Source organism: Enhydra lutris, unplaced genomic scaffold (assembly GCF_002288905.1).
Source record: "Enhydra lutris kenyoni isolate GAN:26980312 unplaced genomic scaffold, ASM228890v2 scaffoldscaffold34, whole genome shotgun sequence".
Lineage (NCBI taxonomy): Eukaryota > Metazoa > Chordata > Mammalia > Carnivora > Mustelidae > Enhydra > Enhydra lutris.
The window spans coordinates 22806785-22829508 of NW_019154118.1; the positions used below are offsets into that span (position 1 = coordinate 22806785).

The 22724-nt window shown below is 38.6% G+C and overlaps 1 protein-coding gene and 1 pseudogene across 1 annotated transcript in view; both read left to right on the forward strand.

Moving 5' to 3' along the window:
* The window catches only part of LOC111153758 (Rho GTPase activating protein 20), a 120979-nt gene extending 109875 nt beyond the window's left edge, over positions 1 to 11104 (forward strand). The window contains exons 12-15 of the mRNA XM_022512976.1: positions 1887 to 1996; positions 4172 to 4361; positions 5715 to 5829; positions 6901 to 11104. Of these exons, the coding sequence (XP_022368684.1) occupies positions 1887 to 1996; positions 4172 to 4361; positions 5715 to 5829; positions 6901 to 8756 (2271 nt within the window). The 3' untranslated portion in view covers positions 8757 to 11104. The remainder of the gene's footprint in view (positions 1 to 1886; positions 1997 to 4171; positions 4362 to 5714; positions 5830 to 6900) is intronic.
* Positions 11105 to 19757: 8653 nt separating this feature from the next.
* LOC111154021 lies at positions 19758 to 20288 on the forward strand (annotated as a pseudogene).
* Positions 20289 to 22724: the final 2436 nt, after the last annotated feature.

Sequence of the window (22724 nt, forward strand, 5' to 3'; positions counted from 1 at the left end):
GCTCTTGGAGGGGAGGAGGCTTTCAGTTGAGTGCTGTGAGCTGGTGATTGTAATTCAGAACCAGAGCTCACATCCTTTCTCAACTGTGATGGTGGTTGTATTTCGTAACTTGTTATTCCAGCTGTGGAGAGTTCATTGAGATGTTACGAGTTATTATCTTTCAAGTGTAGGTTTAAGATTTAATGATGTTTTTCTTCAAGACAGATCATAAGTATGTTTTCCACTGAGATTTAAAAAGAGAACTATTGTCATTGCCCTACTTTGAAATAACAAATTTTGCCTCTTCTAAATCTGACTTTTAAAGTAGGTGCAGCAACTAAAATTAGTTCGGAATTATGAAAATTTAATAGCTTTACCCAAAAGTAGATGACTTTTGTGATGACACATCTCAATTACAAGTATCCAGGTACATTTCTACAGAAGAAATAATAGAACAGAGAGAGGCTTTGAAGCAATCTCTTCCTACTTGTTAACTGCTCTAAAAAAATTTTATGGGAACATGTGACATGACTACAAAGAGGTATTTTAAGTTATCTTAAAAATCTCAGTTACAGTTAGTTGGCCTTACCTTGTTCCTCATCAGTGTGTGGCCATGGAAAAAATAGCACCAGTTCAGTAATGACCTCTGTCTACTTTGTCTGGAACTGTGTGTGGCATTGAGGTGTACAGAGAAGAAGGTAGGTTCTGTCCCTGCCCTGGGGGAGCTCATACTGGAGAAGATGCACAGCTAATGAGCAGAGCATAACAGTCAGATGCCGCAGCTTCCCGAGTAGTGATAGAGACAGGACATGAGACTAACAGGTTGTGTGTTGCCGTCTGTAAGCACATAAGTAAAGTTGTTGTTGACTGGGTTCTCCAGCAAGAGTTAAAACCGCGCAACTGCAGACTTTCACCTGTCTCCATGTTATAAGCAAGAACTTGCAAGACCATGGTACAGTGTTTAGACCTGAAATTGAGTTTTTTCCTGCGTAATCGTCACTGAGGTAGAGATCAGCCTTTGTAAGCCTGGCCTTGTTACCACCAAGCCAAAAGCAACAGAGAGAGTTGGCCTAGATCACAAATGAATATAGGACCAGGACCAAATTTAATTTGTTTTTATGCTTTTTATAAACAAAAATCAAATACCCTTGATCATATCCTATTTGTGATATGGTCTGGTTTCCTCACACCCAGCCCCACCAGCAGTATCAGCAGACTAGGGTCTCAGAGGATAATATACCGGGCACACTGCTGAGTGTGTGTCAGGCATATGGGTGCTGTCCCAGACCCCCAGAGCCCAGACATACATAGCCTTGAATGCTTCCTCCCCAATCCCCATTATATGAGGGGAATGCCAGGAGAAACTCTGAGTACCTCTGGATGGAATTTTCACCAATGCCACTGGAATATAAAGTTCCAAAATGACAGGGACTTTGTTTTACTCACTTCTCTGTCCCCAGCCCCTCAACTGTCCCTGGCATATTAGAGCAATTATGTGTAGAATGACCAGATGACTGACTATCACATTAGAAACCTCACAAATGTCTTAGTGTGTTTCTTTGAACGGGTGATTTGAGAGCAGAAAAAAAGGACTTGGGTTAGTTTGCCAGACCCTGTCATGTTGTACTAGTAGGTTAAAACATACACAAACGAAATTCCAGCCCAAAGAGTTTGAGCTTATCTTTCCCACTATACCCCAGACTCCAATTTCCCTCTGTTTTTTGTTAGAAAAAAATCAAAACCTGATTTTCTATGTGCGTACAACAGCGGAGAGTTGACACAGAGCTCCACGTATTCCAAAAAAAGAAGGACTTAACTTTTCAATGAAATGTTTGCTTTTTTATTTCCCCAGTACATGTATAGCATGAGAATAATGACTTAAAATATTTATTTTCCTTCTGTAAAAGGATTTTCTACGAAATATTCCAGGAAGTATTTTTTCATCAGATCTCTATGATCATTGGGTCTGTGTCATGGATCAAGGAAATGATGAAGAGAAAATAAATACAATTCAAAGGTAATTATTTTAATTTAGTCATGTCTCAAAAATACTTTAAAAAAAACTTTTATAAGCTTGTCGACTCAAGTAATTATGACTCTCAAAGCCATATCCATGAAGACCAGTTTAAAAATAGATTTATGCTAGCTACTATCATTGTTATTATTGTTTTTCCCTAATCTTATTAACATAGAATACTTGAGCATTGTACACCTCCTGTATATCTGAATCTGATAGGAGCTGAAACTCATTAAACTAAAAACTAGACTCAATCTACAATTTATGATCTTAATTTTGGTAAATACTTAACTAACCATACAGCTCTTTGTCTGTCTCATTCAGCAACTGAATTCAAACAGAGAAAATTCCCTCCCCTCCAGCAACTGTCTTAGTAGAGTAGATAGATAAACCAAGGATTATAGATGGAGCAGATCAGTGCTACGAAAGAGATATGGAGGAGGGTACTGCACAGAGACAGTTTAACTCTTGAAAAGTGTCAAGGAAAAAGCCTGTCCTATCACGAAGAATGCATTGTCTGTTCTCGTGCAAATGGAGATTGCTGGCAGAACTCACCACCCAAATTCATTGTTTCCTGCATTATACGAGAATTGGAGAAAAGTGTCCATTAACAAAAGGCAGTACTCCCAGTTCTATAAAAACCCAAGAATCCTAGTATCCTTTATCTGCATAGGCTTGTTTAGTACAGTTTTTTTCTTGAGCAGCTTTCAAATATGAATTATTCTCTATACACTATCAGTAGACACCTTTTGTCAGTAGAACATATTACAACCGTTGAAGACGCCAGAAATCAAAGCCAAGTCACGCATACTCTCTGTGCTTCCATTATGATTAGGTGGAAGCCAGCTTCTCTGCGTTGTTGCTCATTGTCTAAAACTGTGTATCCTACAAACTGTTAAAGGATGATTTTTTAAAAAAAAAAAGGTAAAATTAAGACTCATTCAAATATCAAATGAACAATACAAAAATTTTTATTCAAATCTTTAATTAATGAGAGAACCAGTTGGATGTTACCACCAGTTCAAAGGAGATTTCAAACTACCACAACGTCCATAGTTGCTTCAGAAATGCTGAAATGATTTTACACATAGACACAAAACTGGCTTTTTCTACTGGAGCATGAAGGGGAGCAGTAAATCATATGTCTCTGCACCAGACAGAATTTTCAAGTCTATGGACAAGTGTTAAATGTAGTGCTATCAGAGGTCTGCAATTTACAGAGTTGTAGAATAGCTCAAAGATATAGGGCCCCTAGGGAATCAGATAACCCAGAAGAATATGCTAGACAGCACCTTACTTTCCATTGAACACACTCAGTAATCTCTTAGTTTATTTCAATATCTCTTATAATTTGTCCTTATGAAATTACTCAGTGTCAGTCCATCACACTGAAGAAGTCCTCTGTGCTGTTTATGCAGCAAGAGTCACGTTACCTTATTTTCCCTCCCAGGTTGCAGACTTTTGTTGAAAAGAAACAACCATGAACATCAACGTATATGTCTTTTTTCTAGATAGTAGCTCATATAATTTTCAATGAATAATAATTTTAAAATCCCCTATCAATTACAAAATAGGAACAGTAGGAAATGTACTGTCGTAAGCTTGACTTATATATGAGAGTGATACCAGCAAGAAAAAGAAGTTTGGGACAAAATTGACCTTGGAAGCTGATAGAGCAGAACATAAGCTCTCAGAATGGACCTAAAAGTCTTAAAAGTTGAGGTTTGGGTTCTCAACAAGAGATAGAATTCCTGTATTGCTACTGAGAAATAAAGAACCACTAAAATTTAATTATTGTTTAATTTCATCAAAAAGCTTTTTAGGGGAGGCTTGGTTGAGAATATTCTGAAATGTTGCAGGATTTGCCTAAGTTAAAACACATTGCATTAATTTCAGGCAGGCAACAGTTTTTTACAAGCCATTTTTCTGCATTATTTTTCATCTTCATTGGGTTGTGAAGACATTGTACAAAAATAAATAAGTAAATCCCCAGTCCATGTTTTCATTCTTTCTGTAAGGCAGTCCCTAAGTTGCAGGTACCATAGTAACTGAAATTCTTGCAAATCTGAGCTGTGTTCTTTCTTTGCATGGTTTCCCATGAAAAGCAAGGGTTGCTTATCTACACAAGTTTTTTATGAAATGTCTTTCTTAAAGAGTGCATTTTTCTGTCTTTAGGCTATTAGACCAACTTCCGAGAGCCAACGTTGTTCTCCTAAGGTATCTTTTTGGGATATTATACAACATTGAGCAGCATTCCTCATCCAATCAGATGACTGCATTTAATTTGGCCGTGTGCATTGCTCCAAGCATTCTTTGGCCCCCTACTTCCTCCAGCCCAGAACTAGAAAATGAATTTACAAAAAAGGTAATGAAGTTTTTCATTTTTATGCCCTGGGGGACTGAGTCCCCATTTTGAACCTTAAATTCAGGGTATTAATTCTGAAAGATGTTTTCTTGAATAACTTAAATACACCTCCTTAGAAATTTGAGTGTATTGAGTTTATCCTATCCTGGTAGATTATAGAAAGGTACTTTCTTGAGCAAAACGGTGATAGCAGTTGGGTTACTTCTATTCTCCCTTCAAGGAGGCAAAACACTATGGCTGACTTAAACCTTAGAGTTACACGAAAGAAAATGATATGATTTAATAAAAAAGAAGGACTTTGGACTTAGACAAGCCAAGGATCATTCTTCAGCTCCACCACTTGCCAGATGTACAATCTTGGATAAAATTAGTTCTGTTGATCCAGTTTCCTCATCTAAAAAATGGAGGTGGTGTTGATACCTAGTTCAGGCAGCGGTTACTTGAAATCACACCCTTCTAGAGCCTGCTAGCTAATATGGGGCTTAGGGATATTAGTTCCCACAGCTCCCAACACTCTGCCTGTTCCTTCTCCTCAGCTGCTGGGGCAAGGAAACCAAGGATACATCCCAATACATCTCAGTGGAGGCACGGAGCTCCCTAGCAAAATCTTATCTCCAACCCCACCTCCTCCAGGAGGGAAAGAATTGCATAGGTAAAGACTAGTGAGGCAAAATGCAAGTTTTCTCTCTAGCTGTGTTCCCTACTTCACAGGGGAACCCACAGAGGATGCCCACTTCCCACACTTACGACAACTGCCTTTTACATATGAAATATATTTCATAAGTCTTTATCTAATGATACCTCATGAATTTTAATAAGCAAGTTTATTTCTTTACCCCAAATGCCCTAGAGAGAATACTTTAAGTTAGCCTAATTTTATTTTATTTTTTTAAATTTTATGTATTTAAAAGAGAACAGGGAGAGGGACAGAGGGAGAGAGAGAATCTTAAGCAGACTTCATGCTGAGTGAAGAGCACAGTGTGGGGCTCAGCCTCATAGCCCTGAGATCATGACCAGTGCCAAAAGCAAGAGTCAGATGCTTATTAACCAACTGCACCACCCAGGGGCCCCAAGTTACCCTAATTTTAAAGATGTAGCATTAGTATAAAAATGTTAACATTGAGCTAAGGCCACAAGGAACTTTAGCCCACCAAATAAAATTAATTTCTACACCCAAACTACTCTTGCAAGTATCATAGTTTTTTAGGACGAACTATTTTGTGTATTTTTAAAGCATACATGAATTTTTCTTAAGATTCTTTTTCACTTTTAGTAAGATCAGGATTTATATATGAAATGTGCTTTAGAGACTACATGAAAAGTAGCACTTTCTTTTTGTCCTTTTTCATGCAGGTTTCTCTGCTTATACAATTTCTGATTGAAAATTGCTGTAGGATATTTGGAGAAGAAATCACTTCCCTCTTGGGACAGGTTTCAGTGAGATGTGGTACTAGAGAGAACGCTTCAGGTATTGTGAATAATAATTGGATTGGTTTTTGTGAGAAACAGGCATGTGTCCATGAAAATGCTGGGACAGTGTCCTGGGGCCTGCTCAGTGAAGGAAACCTCTGACCTTAGTCATGGGCCTAGGGTTTCTGCTCCCCCTTGCATGACCAGCTAATAGGTCAGGTTATGCTAACAGTGTGGTGGGGTTAAGAAATATGTAAGATGAGGTCCAGAACTTCCAGAAGCATCATATGTTATGTTTTTAAACGGCTTTTAAAAAAATCTTTACAGAGATCCCTAACATGTGTAGTAGAACTGCTGTGGCTGAAATTAGAGTAAGATGTCCTAAAGAGGTGGAGGCGGGCCTGGGCTTCTCCCCCCTCTCCTTCCTCTGAGCGGCCCTCAAGATACTTCATGCTGTGGAACAGTGTAGAAACCACTAGCACTGTGGGGCCAGGGGGGACTTTGAAACCAATCAGCATTCCAGAATACAAATTCCTGGACCACCAATTACTAGTTATCTTTGACCAATTTTTTTTTTAATTTAAATTCAATTAACCAATATAGTTAGTTTTTGGTGTAGTTTTCAATGATTCGTTAGTTTCATATAACCATTCTATGCCACTGAACATCATTATCTTCATCAATAAATATGCGTGACATAATGTCTCACTTTTATGATTGTTGTAAAGATTAAAGTAGCAAACACTGGAGAGCTTGGGTTCATAAATGGTTCCTCTGAGATGAAACCATGTGTGCTCACCCGCAGTCATGAACCTGCATATACCTGGCATTCATTCCTTTATATTTTGGACCATTTCTTGGTATTATCAACATGTCCTCATTGCTTTGGAGAGACCTTAATTAAGAAAGCCTTTTTCTTCAAGAACTGAGATAAATTCAGTATACTCAACATATTTTTTTTTTTTTTTACTCTGGGGAGACTGAAAGATCCTTTCTAAGACTAGGAATCTGAACAATCTTTATGAAAAGAAAATTAAACTAAGTACTAAGGATTGGGTTTTTTTTTTTTTAAGGCAGCATGTATTTTTGGTAAGTAAAAATGTTAATTATGGTTTGATTTTTTTGACAGATATCTCTTGCTTCCAACTGAATGACTCCTCCTATGACAGCTTGGAAAATGAGCTAAATGAGGATGTCGATGCTCCCTGTAGTGACTTGGTAAAGAAACTTGGTCAGGGTAGCAGAAGCATGGACTCTGTATTAACCCTCAGTGACTATGACCTTGACCAGCCTGAGGTGGAAGGCCTTTTAACCCTAAGCGACTTTGACTTGGACCGTTCTAAAGATGAAGATATTCAAATGGAACGGCCTCTTGAATCTAAGCCAGTGAATGTGGCAGTAGTGTATGCAAAGGTCCCACTGCGCGACCACGCCAGGGCTGCGTCTGGCATGAGCACACCCAGCTACCTGTCCACAGCTGCAGCAGATGTTCCAAAAAGCCTGAGGCGACACCGGCGCTGCTCAGAGCCCAGCATCGATTATCTAGATTCTAAGCTTTCCTATCTCAGGGAATTTTATCAGAAAAAGCTACGCAAGTCCAGCTGTGATGCAATTCTCTCACAAAAAGATGAGGATTATCTGAAGCAGAATCAACCCCTCGAGGAAGAGGGTAAGACATATTTTAAACATGGTTTAGTCGCAGGCACTGATAGCAAGAAAAATGCCACTAATAAAAATGTTAAGAAGAAAAGCTTATCTGGGAATGAAGGAAATCACATGAAACTTTTTTCTAAATCCAAGCCAGTGGCCATTTCTGTGGCATCTTGTAGTCACATGTCCTCACAGGATCATACGGGGAACCAGCCCTTTGGTGCAGATACATCGGGATACTCCCCACCACACACAGCAGACGCCCTCAAGACTTCAAGGAGGCACCGGCGCTGCTCAGAGCCCAACATGGATGACCAGCACTGCAAACTGACCTATCTCAGGGGAATGTATTCAAAGAAACAACATAAAACTAGCTATGAAGCTGGTCTCTTGCATGGAGAGGAAGATTATCTCCAGCGGCACAAGTCATTGCAAATGGAGGGGCAAAAGCTCATTAATCAGAGTTTGGTCATGGGGATTGAAGTGGGCAAGAGTAGTGGCACAAACCAAAACACAGAGAAGGGTTTACCCCCGAGATTAAACATCTGCCCAAGGACTAGCTATTCCAGCCTGTCCTCTCCAGGCACTTCCCCATCTGGCTCATCAGTGAGTTCCCAAGACAGCGCTTTTTCTCAGATTTCTGAACACTCTGTGTTTACCCCCACTGAAACTTCCTCTCCAATAGATTGCACTTTTCAAGCTCAAAGAAAACAGGAAGAGCTTTCTTCTGATTTTAGCAATTCCAGCCTCATTTCTGCAACTCCTGGTCCCTCATCAGGGCAGGCCAGCAGCCACCTGGCTTATACGAAAAAGGATACTGTAGAATGGCATTCACAGATACACTCTGTAACTCTTCACCCAAGCACGTGGTTGAGAAATGGTGTGGCCAGTTTGAAAAACTGGTCCCTCAAAAAGAAGGCAAGAGCATCCAGACCAGAAGAAAAGAAAGTAGGTTCTCTAAAAGGACCCACAGAGCCACCTCCACACACTCCTGGTATTTCAGAAGCCAACCCACTACAAGAGAGACAGAAAGACATGCCCCAAAGGGCACCTGAAGAACTTGGAACTGTGCAAACAGCCCAGTGGTACAGTTCTTACTCCAGCCAGGACTCAGGGAGACACTGTAGCTCTCCATTCAGCCTGGTGGAAGACGGACTCAAGCTTTGTGTGAAGTCCCACCAGGACGGAGAGAATAGTGAGCAGTGCTCCCCTGGTACTTTACATTGTAAGAGATCCTTACCTGGCTCTTTGTCTGTGGATGATCTTTCTAGCCCAGACTCAGGGCCTACAGTGGTTTGTGATACTGGGGACCAACAATTAGCCAAAGACATTTAACCACAGTAAGAATGTGATGTGTACAAGAATAGAGACAAGTCTAAGAATCTGATGTCTACAAGAACAGAAACTGGGCTAATAATGATATAAAGACAAGATTATTATGACCCCTTTGTATAAATACATGGGATGGGTAGCATAAGGATAATCACTGCTAATACTTAGGACAACAAAGTAATTTTCTTTACTGAGACCATTTGGCAGAAAGTTTAGACTAAAAAATTTCATCATCTGTTTGGGAGGCTTTTCCTTATTAAAGCATGGGATTTGTCCTCTCCCGTGTTTTTGGAGATGACTAGCAGAGAGCCAGAGAAAACATCTTCTGTAGAGGAAACATGCCTTACATGAGATTAGTACACTGAAAAGGCCAGGATATCCTAAGTGAAGAATAAGGACTGTGGAGAGGCAGGATGGGTGCAGAGAAACAGCCACATTCCATGGAATGTTTTTAATAACTACGCAAGAAAAATGCCACTAATCAAAGTATTTTTTAAAAAGAGAAAGCATGTCCAGTAATGAAGGAAATCATGTAAAACATTCCCCTGAATCCAAGTCAGTAGGTATTTCTGTGACGTTCTGTTGTCACGTGCCCTCACAGGAAGATTCCAGGAATCAGCCCATCGATGCAGCTACAGTGGCATAGACGAGAATAATTCCAGAGCCATGAGTATCATAGTTTATTTGTTGGTTGTGTTCTTGATTTTTCCATTGGTGTTCCACTACTATGCAAAGGCTTCAGGAATTAGATCTGTGAGGAGAGAGAAGGAAAGGTTGCTCATTTCAGTATCCTTTTCAGAGGTGCCTGTGCTAAGAGCATTCTCCAGAAATGCAACTTTTGCTATTAGAAGGTGACCTCCTGACAGCATTGACTATCCTGGTATAGAGTAAAAGATTGCAACACCAGTCCTCTCTCTATCTCTATTACACGAACTTGTTGCCAACATGTGACCAAAGTATGGCTCGTCTTTGTTGAAAAAAGATGTTTTTCTACAGCCCTGTCTCTTAGATTACCCAGCCAGGAAAAAATTACTGATAAATCATCCCTTTTCTAATTGTCATTGGCAGTTGAAAGAGTAATTTTAAAGTTGGCAGATTATAAAAGAGTCACAGAATGGAACGCCCACCAATCAGCAGTCAGGCCTTCTCAGACCATTGTTGGCTTTGGATTTTCTCACCTCTGGAAGTTTTACGTATTTTTGTCCCAGATGATTCATGGTTTATATCCCATTAGTTTGTCTGCTATCCATGAATTTTTCTCCCCTCCCTTGCCTTAAAGGTTATACCACTACATCCCCTGAGTTATCTCCATGGATGATTAGGCCTCACCAGCCAGTGAGAAGGGATAGAATCAGGAAAGGATGTGCATCTTCCTTCATTTTAAGTACTTACTTAGAAGAAGTTGCTTAGAACCCATTTGGCCTCTTTAGTTCACCATCCTTTCTCCCACTAACTTATACCAAATTATTTTTCTTAGCCACCAGGAAACTTTCGTGTCAAATGTTCTTTCCCTGTTGTCCTAAAGGTTGAATTTCTGAGTTATAGAAAAAATAATAATAATGTTTTCTGTAAAGTAGAAGTCCTTTCAGTATTAGCTACAGGTGCTACCTACCTCTACGGAACGTGGCCGTGTTGGCCCTACGCATTGTAATTAACTCTCAGAACTCTGTATTCAAAGAGCTCCTCCATGACACTGGCCATCTCAGTCACAGATGTGAAGTCAATTTTACCTTATAAACAGCCACTCTATGCTTAGATTCCTGAGTGTCCATATGCATCTTTTGTGATTTAATATATAAAGGCAACAGGGAGTTCCTCCCCTTACCCTTCGGGCATACTACTGTCAGAACTGCAAGATGTGAATAAAGTTCTTATGGCTTGGAGTGTCGTTCTGGAAGAAGTTGTTTCTCCACTTAACAAAATAATAGTTCTCTCCTTTTTTCTTTCATCAGGGTGGGTAGAAAATTATCCACCCAATTTGAGGCATAGAAGAAAATAGATGCTGAGGTTTTCCATAACCATTCCTATTCTCTGTGTTTCCCTAGATGCTCCTGTAATACTTAATGTGAATAGTTTGTTAATATTGCTGTAATGTATTATATTGTATGATTGGAAGAAAGACGACACGTCATTTTATTATACTCTGTCAATCTAATAATATATTAGACTGATGCTTTATCTAAAATGCTTTGAGTTTGTATAATATATCTTGACAAATTTTACTACCATATGTAATGTAATAAATGTGTATTTTTGTACTTGCAGAAACTGCTGCTAACTTTTAAAGTTGTTTGGTTTTCAAAGCACTGAAAATGGATATGTATGAAGTCCATGCTGTCTATTAAATAAAAAAAAAAATCTGTAGAGTTAACGATCCCATCAGAGCAATATTGCCCTTTTGTAGGATTGTTTTAATGAACCCAGTCTTTGCTTAACACTGAAAATTTTATAAAATGTATTTAATATTGAATCGGAACTTTGAACTTTTAGTCGTAGACCATGGTGAGTCTTTCTAGAAAAAGAGTGCTTTTTTTTTCTTCTGTATTTTCCTAATCTTATCATTTACCAAACAAGTCATTGCTTTAGACACATAGTCTTCATTTTATTAGACATTATGATTTCGTTTTGCTCCTAGAATCAGATATAGTCTATATTCTTATATCAAGAGAACGATTAACTCTGATTGATTGATTGTATGATTTTCTTATCTAAATTTGAATCGTTCTGACCAGAGTACCCAGTTGAGCCATTCCAAGATATCTGGATTCAGACACCCTAACACATCAATACTTGTGAGGTCTTCTAAACTCACTAAATGTTACTGATTTTTCATGGCTGCTGCTTATTTGCCTTCTCAAAATCCACTGAGGTTTCACTCTATGTAAGTTTAACAAGCATTTCAAAGAAACTCAAAAATAAAAACTACCTTAGTCCAGAAAAAATGATTTGCTTTAATAGAATACTGAAGACTAGTAACCCCACTGTCAGAAATGTCATTGATGATATCTGGGCAATGTACAGAGACACTGATGTTAATGTCTTTCTAAATTTTACAGAAATACAAAGATAATTTTGCTGCTTAAAAAGAGTCTAAATCGACTAAAAACACTGGATTCAAGGAATTATCTCACATTGTGTTTTTCTGTCTCTCATGGCATGACATTGAATGGAAAGGCTCTAATGTATCCTTGAACCACTGGCATATTTTGTCTGTTGAAAAGAAACTCTAAGAATATTATGTATCTTAATCAAAGTTATGGCAGTGTTTAGCTGATATTTTCCTACTGGTCATGTTTTGGAGGAAGTCTTTGGAAACTCCATATTTCAATACAAAGAAAACTGCATATTTCAATTCAAAGAAAAAACTGAATAATAAAGTCAGGTAAAATGTTAACTTTCTTTAATATCTATTCTAGTTATCAGGATATCTCATAAGCTAAGTTTCCTGCTGAGAAGAAGAGTTCTCTTGAGTTCTGTGCTGTCTGCCCCAAGTAGAAGTCCTACTCATTTTCTGAGCCACCTGTGAGTATAAATCCTTCATCCTTACTGTTTGTGGGTTGTTCTTTTTTAATATAGTGAACTCCTTGAGTTTCAGTTCTGCATAATGTCAGGTGTATGGTAGAATTTGCAGGTGTATAATTGGGAAAATCTTGGAGTCCCAAGGAAACATACACAAAGGATTGAACCAGATGTATTTTGTTCCTAACTTTGTACAGGACATGTTCTCATTTTGCATCATGCATCAGGGGCAGACGTATATACTTATAGAGTTCAAAGTGTTTTTCTCACCAATTTAATTAGGGCAAAGTAAATACGTTTTCTGGAGTTTGGTTTTATTTTAAATGGCTATATAAATTGCAGATTTTGGAGACATTAAGATTTAAATATTAATTATTTACATATAGGTTTGATTTTAAATTACAATAACTTGGAATCGAATTTAGAACTCCTTGCAGCTTCTTGATCTACTAGGAAGAGTGAATAAGTTGGCTAAGAACCTGTACTTAGGAGGTAGACCCATTTCTAAGCAAGTAAATTGGATGGTATAGAGAAATACTCTTCCAAATCACAGGGGCTGAGATTGTTACTGCCTAAAATTTTCAGGAGGAAAAGAAACATTTTATATCTTTGTGCAAGAATGAGATGACTGAGAATTATCAAAATACATGGAATTCAGAGATGCATACTGCTTGTAGGCACAGCAAATGGATAGAAGACAAGGAAATCTATAGATGAGCTAGCCAATTCAAGCAAGAAACTGAAATCACAAGGAGGTCAAAGAAAATTGAAAAGAGGAAAAGATCGTATTTTGGGGAGATGAAGGTGTTACAAATTATATAAATGCTATTCAGGCCATTTAATTTTTATTACCAGGTATCATTCTAGACCCTAGGGATACAAGGTAACAACAATAACAACAACAAACAGATTGTTTCTCTCCCAGGAACAACTAAGGAAAAAATTGGACTGTGTAGAAGAAAGTTAACATTAATATTCACTGGGCATTTCCATGCTCTCCTAATATATTAACAATATGTATTATTAATTATATTCAATTGTGTCAATCAATAATATGTGCTATCAATATGTATTATTTCATTAATACTCACAGTAGCCCTATATGTTGGGTATATTCAGCTAGAGTTTCATTCTGATCCTGGCTCTTTTTTCTCAGCTTTTCACCTTAAAATAGGGATGATAATAAAACTCCCCTCATAATAAAACAGACAAAACTTATATACATGAAAACCAATCCAAACTCTACTAAGTTAATATAAAAAAAAATAATAATCCAACATTGGAAATAATTCAGAAAGCCATGACAAATATAAAAATAAATGGCCTAAAAATTTGTTCCAGGCAAAGTGGTATAGACTTGTGTCTCCCATCTCCTCCCCACTAAGTACAACTACAAATCCTGAAAATAATACAAAAGACAACCAAAGGAGAATTCTAAATGGTGGTAAGAGGAAGGCGAATTGGTTCAGAACTCTACGACTAGAGAAACAACACAATAACTATCTTATACTCCCTCATCCAATAGAAAAAGGAGACCAAGGCCTGACCTTTCTCAACCTAGCAACAGAAGACAGCCCAGATATGTGCATTTCACCCTCTCCCCATCAGTCAGAGTCTCTCTGACACCTTCAGGTAAGCTAGACATCACCAGCAAGTGGGATAGATGAATGCTCCTCTAATAATAAGTGGCCAAGGGGAGAGTTATCCTTTCCTGCTAAGCCTGAAATCCCCCGCTCCCCTACTGGGAGATACCAAAATGGTCAGGCTACAACAGAAAGAGGGACCCAGTCAGAACAAGCAGCTCAGCCTGGGAAACATCTTTGTTCCAGCAGGTGTACGACTCCCCCCGACACACACACCCACACAGACTCTGAGATAGCCAGACAGCAGGGACAGGAGGCCTCTATCACAAAAAAATACTGAGCCAAGGGAATCTAAGGTCTGTGAGACCAAGAGGCTTCTCTGGCTGAGAACAGAGCAAAATAGCACCACAGAGTCTCTGAAAATTAAATGGCCCATGGGCCCACAACCCCTGAATTTAGGTCAGGACCTGGGGGGTAATAACAAAAGACCCAACATTTGTATCATTGGAGTTCAAAATAGAGAGAGGGTTAAGCTAAAACAATATTCAGAGAAATGGTCGCTGAAAATGGCCCCAAATTGGTGAAAGACACAAATCTGCATATTCAGGAAGCTGAGTAAAACCCGAAGTAGATAAAAGTGAAAAGTACATCTTAAATGTTTAGATACTAAAGACAAGAAGGAAGATCTTGAAAGCAGACAAAGATAACACCTTACCTATAAGGGAACACCAATTTTCAGATTTATCATTTCAAAACCACAGGGAACAGAAGAAAGTGGCACATTGTACAAGTGTTAAAGAACTGTCCACCCAGAATTCCATTTCCAGTGAAACTATCCTTGATGAATGAAGGGGAAATAAGGACATTCTTAGATGAAGGGAGACTTTTAAGAATTTGTCACTAACAGCTGGTATATTCTCAAAGTTTAGCTAGTTCTTTAAATAAGAAGTAAATGCTAAAAGAAGGAAAAACGGAAAATCAGGAAGGAGGAAAGAACAACAGAAAGCAGAAATAAGAATTCTTTTTTTTTTTTAAGATTTTATTTATTTATTTGACAGACGGAGATCACAAGTAGGTGGAGAAGCAGGCAGAGAGAGAGGAAGGGAAGCAGGCTCCCTGCTGAGCAGAGAGCCTGATGTGGGGCTCGATCCCAGGACCCTGAGATCATGACCTGAGCCGAAGGCAGAGGCTTTAACCCACTGAGCCACCCAGGCGCCCCAGAAATAAGAATTCTTAATGATATACTATTCTCATGAGTTTTATAAGTCATATTTGTGCTTGAAACAAAAATTATAGCATCATTTTATAGTTAAGATAATGATATTTAAAAGTGGGAAAAATAAAAGGACCTACATGGAAATGAGTTTCTCATACTTCACTCAATGTTGTAAAGTGTTGATATTAATGAAATGGAATACTATATATGTGTATATTGTAATACTTAAAGCAACTACAAAAACTGTATTTTTGGAAAGCGTATCTCTCTAAAATACCATAAATAAATCACAATGGAATTCTAAAAAATATTTAACCCACAGGAAAGCAAATAGAGAAAAACAAGAACCAGAATGAAAAAAAAAAAAAAAACCCTCAAAATAAAATAATAGAGTGGCATACTTTAGGTCTAACATATAAAAAATTACATTATTTACAAATGATCTACATATACCAGTCAAAAGACAAAGATTGACAGAGTGCATTAAAAAATAAACTAGGGGTGCCTGGGTGGCTCAGTCAGCTAAGCATCTGCCTTCAGCTTGGGTCATGATCCCAGGGTCCTGGGATCAAGCCCCGCATCAGGCTCCCGGCTCAGTGGGAGCCTGCTTCTCCCTCTCCCTCTGCCTGCCTCTTTGCCTACTTGTGGACTCATTTGAGCTCTCTCTCTCAAAAAAAAAAAAAAAAATCTTTTAAATAAATAAATAAATAAACTACTTAACCATATCCTATCTATAAGAAACTTACTTCAAATGCAATGACATAGGTAGGTTGAAAGTAAACAATGAGAAAGATATACCATGCAAACATCGATCAAATAAAAAAAAAAAAAGAAAGCAAGGGTGGCTATATTAAAATTGAGTAAGGTAGACTTCAGAGCAAAGAAAATTACCAGAGACAGAAAGGGACATTATATAATAATCCACCAAGAAGACATCACAAGCCTAAAATGTGTGTGCACAAACAATAAAGCTTCAAAATATGTTAAACAAAAGCTGACTTAACTAAAAGCAGAAATAAAAACAGTTGAAAACTTCTGTGCTCCTCTCTCAGCAATGATAAAGAATTTACCATTGCCATGAACCTAAAAGGTTATAATTGACATTTATAGAACACTTCACCCAACAGTAGCAAAATACACATTCTCTGCAACTGCCCAGGGAACATAAAATAAAACCATAAAATAAACATCAACGTTTTAAAAAAATTAAAATTATGCAGAGTATGTTTTCTGAGCACAGTGCTACCAAACTAGAAATCAATACAAGAAAGATACCAGGAAAATCTTTAAGCACTTGGAAACCTAAAAACATACTTATAAATAATCTATTGGTAAAAAAAAAAAAAAAAAAAAAAAAAAGACACTTCAAGGAAAATTTTCTAAATCCTAGAACTAAATGAAAATGCCTATCATATATATGTGGGAAACTGTTAAAGCAGTGTTGAGAAAAATTTATAACACTGAATGCTTACATCATAAAAGGAAAGATCTTAATAAGCTAACTTCCTACTTCAAGAAACTAGGAAAAAAGAGTAAAATAAACCCAAGACAAGCAGAAGGAAGTGAGAAGGATTAGAATAGAGATCTGCAAAATGGAATATAGGAAACAATAGAGAAAATCAATAAAACAAGTTCATTGGAAAATTAATAAAATTGATAAACCTCAACTGAGACTGATGGCAAAAAAATTCTTTAAAAAGAATATGAAGCAGCAGTATCAGAACTAAAACAGGATATCATCATTGATCCTGTAGTCATTAAGAGGATAATAAAAAGAATATCCCAAGTCATTTTTACATTCATAAACTTGACAACTTAAAAGAGATGGAAAAGTTCCTCAAAAACTGTAAATTACCAAACTCTGGCCAATATCAAATAATCTGAACATTCTTATAATTATTAAATAAATTGAATTCACAATTTAAAAGCTACTGAAAATAATAATAAATAACTACATAAACAAGCTCCTAAAGAAAAATCTCTAGGCCTAGATGGTTCCACTGGAGAATTCTAACAAACATTTAAAGAAGAATTAACACCAATTTACATCATGTCTTCAAGGAAACAGAAAGACTGGAACACTTCAAATTCATTTATGAAGCCAGTATTACCCTGATAAGGAAACCAAACAAAGCCAGTACAAAAACAGAAAACTACTGACTCATGTCACTCATGAGCTTAGATGCCAAAAACGAAAAAATTAGCAAACCAAATCCAACAGTGTATAAAAAGAATTCTACAATATAACCAAGTAGAATTGTTTTCCAGGTGTGGCATAGTTTAACATTTGAAAATAAATCCGTGTAATCTATATCAACAAGATAAAGATGGAAAAATCACAATATATCAGTTGACAGAAAACATTTGACAAAGTTTATCACCCATTTGTGTATTTTGAAATTCAACAAATTCGAAGAAAATTATCTCAACATCTACAAAAAAAAAAAAGCTACAGCTAACATCATACTTAATGATGAAAGATTGCTTGCTTTTGGGGGAACAAACAAGGATATCTGCTCCTACTCCTCTTGTTCATCATACTACTATAAGGCATAGTCACTGGGATAGGCCAGGAAAGATTTTTAAAAGATACCCAGATTGAAAACAAAGAAAACTATTTGCAGATGATGTGATTGTCCATATAGAACATCCCAAGGAATCTACCAAGGAAAAAAACAAAACAAAAACATAAGGACCCTCCTAGAACTAATAACTGAATTACTGAACTTAGCAGGGTCACAGGATAGAAGATCAACACACAAAAATCATTTTCACTTCTATATGCTATTAATATGCAGAAAATAGGGGCACCTGGGTGGCTCAGTTGATTAAGTGTCTGCCTTTTGCTCAGGTCGTGATCCCAGAGTCCTGGGATCGAGCCCTTCCTCGGGCTCTCTGCTCGGCTGGGAGCCTGCTTCTCCCTCTCCCTTGCTTGTGCTTTCTCTCTCTGATAAATAAATATTATCTTTAAAAAAATAAATATGCAGAAAATAAAGTTAAAAGCAATATCATTCATAATCACCCCAAATAAATTTAAATAGATGAAAATCTAATGGAACATGCACTGGATATGTATTCTGAAAATTATAAAATGTTGATGAAATTCTGGTGAAAGAAATCAAAGAAGACCTAAACAAATGGAGAGATGCAGTGTTCATGGTTGGAAGACTCAACATAGTAAAATGTCATCTCTTCTTAAATTGATATATAGGTTTAATGCAGTCCCAACCAAAATCCCAGAAAGGACTTTTGTAGACATAGACAAACTTCTTCTGAAACATATGAAAAGGCAGAGGCCATAGAATAGCTAAAATATTTTCAACAAAGAAGAATAAAGTGAGAGGGATCACTCCATCCAATATGAAGACTTACTATATAACGACAGCAATCAAGACAGTGTGGTATTGCTGGAAAGACAGATAGGCCAGTGGAACAGAGTAGACCTACACAAATATAGTCAACCGATTCTCAACAAGGGTGCAAAAGAAATTCAGTAGAGACAGGGCACCCTTTTCTACAAACAGTCCTGGAGCTTTGGACATCCAAAGGCAAAAAACTAGAACCTCTCTGGGCTCCCTGCTCAGTGGGGAGTCTGCTTCTCCCTCTGACCCTCCCCCATCTCATGCACGCTCTCTCACTCTCTCTCTCAAATAAATAAATAAATTAAGTCTTTAAAAAAGAAAAAGAAAGGCATCTGGGTGGCTCAGTTGGTTGAGTAACTGCCTTCGGCTCAGGTCATGATCCTGGAGTCCTGGGATCGAGTCCCACATTGGGTTCCTTGCTTGGCGGGAAGTCTGCTTCTCCCTCTGATCTTCTCCCCTTTCATACTCTCTCTCTCTCTCTCTCTCTCTCACTCTCTCAAGTAAATAAATAAGTAAAAATCTTAAAAAAAAAAAAAACTAGAACCTCAACTAAACTTCACATTCTTTACAAAATGGATCGTGGACTTAAATGTAAATTTTAAAATAAACAACCTTTAAAAATGTGAAGATCTTTAGGGTCCAGGGATAGGTATAAAGTTCTTAGATTTGACATTAAAAGCAGGATCTATAGAAAGAAAGAATTGGACCTCATAAAAATAAAACTAAACTGAACCTCACCAGAGTTTAAAAAAAAAAAAAAAAAACTTGCTTTGAAAGAACATGCGAAGAGGATGTGCATCTATAGGCTGGGAGAAAATATTTGCAAGCCATATATTTGACAAAGAACTAGTATCTAAAATATATGAACTCTCAAAACTCAACAGTAGTTTTTTGGTTTTTTTGTTTTTTTTTTTTTTTTAATCTGGTCTGGTACGTAAGGAGTTTGAAAGTTTTCTTCACACCAAGAAAAAAGCTGAACAAGCAAAATCAGCAGTTCTTCTCAGATCCAGTGAAGAATGGAGATCCTAGGGAAAACTGCTGTCCCCAAATTTGGAGAGATAGGCGAGTGGACACAGAGAACGACAGCTTACCAGAGCAGAAGTCCAGAAACAGGAACCCTTGCTGGAACCAGCCCTGAATCGGCCAACTTACATTATAATTGACATATTATATTGGAGGCTCAGTGTAGACACGTTTGAGAGTGAAAAGCTCCAGGGTGCCCAGTCTTAGACCACCACATTTTCATGAGTTTTACTAACAGGAGCCCCATAGAGTTGTCATGATAAAGATCAGAAAAAAGATCTCTCGCACAGGTGGAGTCAGGATGGAGGAGTGCACCCAACACCCTTGCCCGCGGCAAATTGTAGATGATTGTGGTGGGGCCTTTCGGATGGGTACCATAGGTCACCTCTCAGGCAGTCAAAGGTTTTTGCAATTCTCCAGTGGGAGTAAACCACAGACTATGAGGGAGTTTGTCAGCTATTAAAACCAGGGTTCTGCACTTGGGAGGTAGCTTTGCAGTTTGGGGAGTTTTATTTTCCATAGTTGACTGCAGTATGGTTCAAGTCAGAGGGAAAGAAGATCCCTGGACCTCCATCACAAGTGGTGCCGTAATGGGAGCCGTACTGGCAGTAAGGAATGGACCAGTGGCCGTGGTTGGGTCAGCCATGATGGGTGGCATTCTCCTAGCTTTGACTCAAGGAGCTGAGATCTTGCCAACAAGATTCATCTCTGCACAATTTTCCAGTGTCCTCAGTTTGCAGAAGACCCTTCAGCCCGGTTACCATCCTCCCTTTTTGGAGGCTATCAGCAATACCAACAGGACTTCTTTCCCAGGATTTCTTTAACACAATGAGCTGTATGTAGTTCAAGAGGGAATTTGAGAAGGTAAGTCACAGTCTGTTTTTAAAGCCATAGGTGGGATAGCTGTGGCCAAATAGGCTGTGACGGGGCCCTCAGCTCCTTTTTCTATTTAAAGGAAAGTGGCAGGAAAGGACAGATGTTAGAAGATAATACATGTGTTTATTCACACTTGGGTTGCATTTGTGATAAAAATAAATGTCTATTATCTTTATAAGAAAATATAATAAATGCTTAGAAGACAAAGGACCAAAGGGCAAACAACAATGAAATATAACCATCATTTCCTTAGGGACTTCTCTGCTTGGTTTTATGTGTTCTATCAGTCAAACAAACAAACAAAAAAACTAGTATTTGCTCTTCCTGGAAAGGAATAGAGAAAGAGAAAAAGAAAAGAAAGGAAAGAAAAGAGAGGAGGCGGTGGGAGGGAGGGAAAGAAAGAAGAGAAGAAAAAAATATCATGCTTCCAGCAAGAAGAGAAAAACAGCCATTTTAAAATATGCCTGAAGCACTCTGTTCTTTTTAACAAGGCCCACCCTCAAGGAAAACTGTTTTACCAGAGCCTAACCAACAAATGGAAATGGTTGTACTCAACTCCAGCCCACTCTAGCCTTCCATGCTAAGATGGAGGCGGTGGGGGGATACCCAACTCCAGTCCCCCCCAGCCTTCCTGTCTCACCTGAGGGGCGGGGAGGGCAGAGAGCAAAAGCCTGGTCTTAGAAATGTTTTGTTTTTTCAAAAAGCTGGAGTCAGAGACATAGAAAAACTTGGCATCAATGTCCTGGCGTATTCATGAAAAGTATTTGCTCTACTTAAAGGACGGAAAAGAATTGCTAGCTCGTTCAACAAATACATATTAATCACTCACTATGTGCCAGGTGCTGTCCTAGCTGGGTACAACAGTGAGCAAGCCGTGTGCTAGGGAAACAACTCTGGCCCTCGTGGAGTTTACATTCTAGTGTGGAGGGCAGACAATAAACGGTCAAGACAAACAAGGAAATATTTAGTGTATTATATGACGGTAAGTGCTAAGGAGAGAATAAAGCAGGGAAGAGAGATGGAAGTGGCAGGTGAAATTTTTGATCAGCTGTCCAGTGAAGGCCCCTGAGAAGGCATGTTTTCCTAACAAGTTGAAGAGAGTGAGGGAAGCCAGGCAGTGAGCTTTGTGGATATCTAGGGCTAGAGCATGACTGGTAATGTGAGTGAGAAAACACAAAAAGTTCAAAGTATTGTATATGTGTGCAGGTGAGGGAGAAATAATCTGACGTCCTAGGTATGTTATGGTCTTTTTCCTTCTCTTTTCTCTAGCTTTTATTCAAAGATTATTACCTAGAATCAGAGCCATTTGAAGTGACCTAAGACATCAGCAGGCCAACCTCAAATGTTCCCCAGAGAAGTCACATCTGGCCCAGGTTCCACAGTTAGGAAGTGGCAGAGCATTCCTCAGTGCTCTCTCCGTGGTCCACATTCATCCCTGCATTTGCCTACCTGGGAAGCTGGTCATTTGAGACTCGCTGAGAACCCATGACTGGGTTAAGCCAAGTCCAGGCTGTGACCTGGAGACTAACTTCTCTAAGCCATTTTTCCAAATGCCAAATACTTTCTTAGCTAACCTTTTGTTTCTTTTCAACTCTGGTTTCTAATTCTCTTAATTGCAAGCACAGCACAGCGTCCTTCAGGTTTTTACCCTCTGCAACATTTTCCGTTGTGGCGGTGGACAAAACAGCATTTGATCCTTTAAGAGCAAGCATACGAAAACAGCGCCCAGACCCAGTCTGGGTCTGAGGAATTCTCTTACTTATGGCTCTACCTTCCTCCACATGGCGTCAGATGCAGGCTGTGAGCTACACATGATGTCAGTCAGAACAGCCCTCGGTGCCATGTGGCACCGATGTAAACAACTGGTTGGTGCGGTGTCGTGTAGACAAAACAACTCTTTGATGGATTGGGTTTTCACTTTTCACTCAGCACAAGTTGGCATGAGTCTAGTGTGGTGCCTGCCAAGTAGGTGGGCAGGTTGGGGCCCTGCATGACTTGCTGTCTGTGGTGTTGGCAGCGGACCCATTTTCCCACTGCCTTTTAGTGGTCTGATGCGCTTGACGTAGAGGGTGAAGGCAACAGAAGGGAGCTAAGTTTGGGAAGCTGATAACTGGGATGGGGACTGAGTATGTCAGTCCCCTGATAAAGCCTCAGATGTTTCTCAAGTTTACCCTCTTGTCCAGGCTGGAATTTGCCAGGACTTTGACATTCACCCCAGCCTGTGCCTGTGTGTGACTGACCAGGCTACAGCAAAGGCTTTCTGGAATCTGAGGTTAAGAAAGATGAAAGGCCAGTGCCGCCTATCTGTCTGCAGTGGGCATATTGCATAATAATAACTCTCTCTGATCTTTCTTTTGCATGTTCTTGGTTTTTCCACTTCTTCCTTTCAGCT